This window comes from Echinops telfairi, unplaced genomic scaffold (genome assembly GCF_000313985.2).
Source record: "Echinops telfairi isolate 266 unplaced genomic scaffold, ASM31398v2 ScPeMD7_40;HRSCAF=151, whole genome shotgun sequence".
Taxonomy (NCBI): domain Eukaryota; kingdom Metazoa; phylum Chordata; class Mammalia; order Afrosoricida; family Tenrecidae; genus Echinops; species Echinops telfairi.
In genome coordinates, this window is record NW_022103938.1 from 411,241 (window position 1) to 414,637 (window position 3,397).

General features: G+C 42.2%; 1 protein-coding gene across 1 annotated transcript in view; it reads right to left on the bottom strand.

The window, feature by feature from the left end:
- The window catches only part of AICDA (activation induced cytidine deaminase), an 18,627-nt gene extending 15,522 nt beyond the window's left edge, over window positions 1–3,105 (bottom strand). The window contains exon 1 of the mRNA XM_004717435.1: window positions 3,098–3,105. Within this exon, the coding sequence (XP_004717492.1) occupies window positions 3,098–3,105 (8 nt within the window). The remainder of the gene's footprint in view (window positions 1–3,097) is intronic.
- Between the last annotated feature and the right edge of the window lie 292 nt (window positions 3,106–3,397).

Consider the following 3,397-nt stretch of genomic DNA (forward strand, 5'->3'; position numbering starts at 1 on the left):
GATTCCCTGTATTTCCAGTTCCTATCTGTACCAGTGTACCTCCTCTGGTCTAGCCAGTCCTGCAAGATAGAATTCGAGTCATGGTAGTGGGAGCAGGGAGGAACATATAGAAACTAGTATCCAGCCTATCTTATCTAGATACACCTGCAGTGATAATAATATGCACATATAAGCAAGACAGAGCAAAACAAAGCAACACAGAAAAACAAAATAATAACAGCAACAGCCAAAAAAACCAAAAAAAACTCAATGAAAAACAAAAGAAAAGAAAAGTAAATAGTTCAAAGTCTGTTTGTTGACCTTTAGGAGTGTTATCTGGTCAGGTCAGGTACTTCCTCAGGACTTCCTTGATCTGTTCCCTTTGCTGTTTTGTTGCATGCCCTTAGTGTTTTGCCTCAGTATGGTGGGGTCGGCTATGAGCCAGTGTGGGATGTCGCATCTCATAGTGGGGCCGGCCATATGGTCCTCTCTGTGCATTGGCTGCTCTGAGCAGGGCTATTGTCATCAGGTCTTGATGGGCCAGGGTGTGCTCCACTCCCTGCCTCCCCCTTCATTTGCTTCTGCTTCTGTCTGGGAATGGTAGGTCGGTTCCTTTCTCCCACCACAAGGTCAAGTGTCATTCTCTGTGGCATACATTTCCATGGTGGGGGTCAGGATGGTTCTTGTTGAGGCCAGCCCTATAGTCCAGTCTTTTCATGGATTCCTCCACATGTTACGTTGCCCTCCTGGTTTGGCGCATCATGGTGGGTATGCACATTCTGGTATGCACATTCCAATTCTGTGGAGACACAACCAATACTCTCCCTGTGGGTGGGTTAGTGCCCTGTTCCCCATGTCATCATCTCAGTTTCTTTCCCCTTCTTTATGTTGGACTCACATGTACCTCCCTGGGTTTGGTCTGACCTCCCCGGACTACCCATGCTTCCACCCATATATTGTGAGATAAGTGTCTATTCTTCTATTCTTGCTGTCCTGATCGTACTTACCACAGGGGACTCATATTATATCTGTCCTTTTGAGATTGGCTTACCTCTCTTAACATGATTCCTTCCAACTCTTCCCATGAAACAACGCGTTTCATGTGATCATCCATGCTTTTCAGTGCTGCATAGTACTCCATTGTGCCAGAGTTTGCTAATCCACTCGTCTATCAATGGAAACTTAGGCTGTTTCCAAGTCTTTGTGATTGTGAATTGCGCCGCAATAAACATTGGAGCGCAGATGACTGGTCGTGTTTTATTTGTTACTTCCTCTGGGTATATACCCAGTAGAGGGATGACTGGGTCATAAGGTAGATCAATTTCCATTTTCTTTAACTATCTCCAGATTGCTTTCCACAGTGGCTGTACAAATCTACACGACCACCAGCAGTAGAGGAGGGTTCCTATCTCACCACAACCCCTCCAATACGTATTGCTCTCTGATTTGGGCTAGCTTCGGGGTTGTTAGGTATCTAATGGTTGTTTTAATTTGCATGTCTCTTAAGGCTAATGACCAGGAACACTTCTCATATGCTTGTTGGCCATATGGGTCTCCTCCCTAGTGAAAGTTATTTTCAGTTCTTTTGCCCACTTCCTTAGGGGGTTAACTGTTTTCCTCTTTTTGCAGGTCATGAGGGTGTGATAGATTTTAGTAATGAGCTCTTTGTCCAAAGTGTCATTACTAAAACTCCTCTCCCAGTCTGTGGGTTGCCTTGTCACCCTATTGGTGAAGACTTTTGAGGCACACAGGTGTTTTATTCTTATTAAATCCCATTTGTCGATTTCCAGTTCACCTGTGTGTGTACCCTTCCCTATTGCCTTAAGCTTATGAATCCCCTGGGCCAATGATCTTAGGTTTGTCCTGATTCTTTCCTTGAGATCCTGATGGTTTGGGGTTTTACTTCTGGGTCTGTGATCCACCTTGAGTTTATTCTTGTACTTGGGGTGAGGTAAATGTCTTGTTTCATTTTTCTACATGTGGATATCCATTGTTTCTAGCACCACTTGTTAAGAAGGGCATCTGATTCCCACTTGATGGTTTGGGGACCCTTGTTGAAGATCAGTTGTCTATATGCTGATGGCTTTACTCCTGGGCTTTCTATTCTTTTCCACTAGTCTGAGTATCTGTCATTGTGCCAGTACCATGCTGTTTTGACCACTGTAGCTGCGTAATAGGTATTAAAACCAGGTAAGGTGAGTCCTCTAACTTTGTCCTTCTTGAGGAGTTCTCTGCTAATTCTGGGATTCTTCCCTCTCCATATGAAATTGGTGATCAGCTTTTCCAATTCTTTGAAGAAGGTTGTTGGTATTTGAATTGGAATACCATTGAACTTATCAAGTGCTTTGGGTAAGATTGTCATCTTTACTAAGTTGAGCCTTCCAATCCATGAGCATTGGATGTTCTTCTATTTGTGGAGGTCACTTTTGGCTTCCTGTAGTAAGGACTTGTAGTTTTCCTTGTATAGGTCTTTAGGGGTTTTTCTGTTAAATATATTCCTAGGTATTACAGTTTGTTCTTGGCTACTGTGAAAGGTACTGCCTTCTTGATCTCCTCTTCCATGGTCCTGTCCAATGCATATAGCAAACCTACCAACTTCTGTTTGTTGATGTTGTATCCTGCCACTCTTCCATATTCCTCTATCACTATAAGTACTCCTGTTGTGGAGCTTTTAGGGTTTTCAATGTACAGGATCATGTCATCTGCAAACAGCGATAGTTTCACCTCCTCCTCTCCCATTTGCATACCTTTAATGTCCTTCTGCTGTCTTATGTTGTTAGCTAGAACATCTAGTAAGATATTGAATAGAAGTGGGGACAAGGGGCATCCTTGTCTTGTACCCTTTTTTCAATGGGATTGTTTTTGTCTTTTCACCATTAACTATGATGTTGGCTGTTGGCTTTTCATAGATAGCTTGTATCAGCTTGAGGAATTTACCTTCCATTCTTATTTTCATGAGAGTCTTTATTAGGAATGGGTGTTGGATGTTGTCATATGCTTTTTCTGCATCTATAGATATTATCATGTGGTTCTTATCCTTTTTCTTATTGATGTGGTGTATAATATTGATGGATTTTCAAATGTTAAACCATCCCTGCATCCCTGAGATGAATCTTACCTGGTCATTGTGGATGATATGTTTTATATACTTTTGTATTCTATTGGCCAATATTTTGTTAAGGATTTTTGCATCTTTGTTCATTAGAGATATTGGTCTGTAATTCTCTATACCTGTGGGGTCTTTGCCCTGTTTGGGTATCAAAGTTACGCTGGTTTCGTAGAATGAGTTTGGGAGTTTGCCATCCTTTTCTATGCTTTGGAATACTTTGTGGCAGATAGGAGTCAACTCTTCCCTGAATGCATGGTAGAATTCTGCTGTGAAGCCATCTGGTCCAGGGGCTTTTTTTGTTGGTAGGTT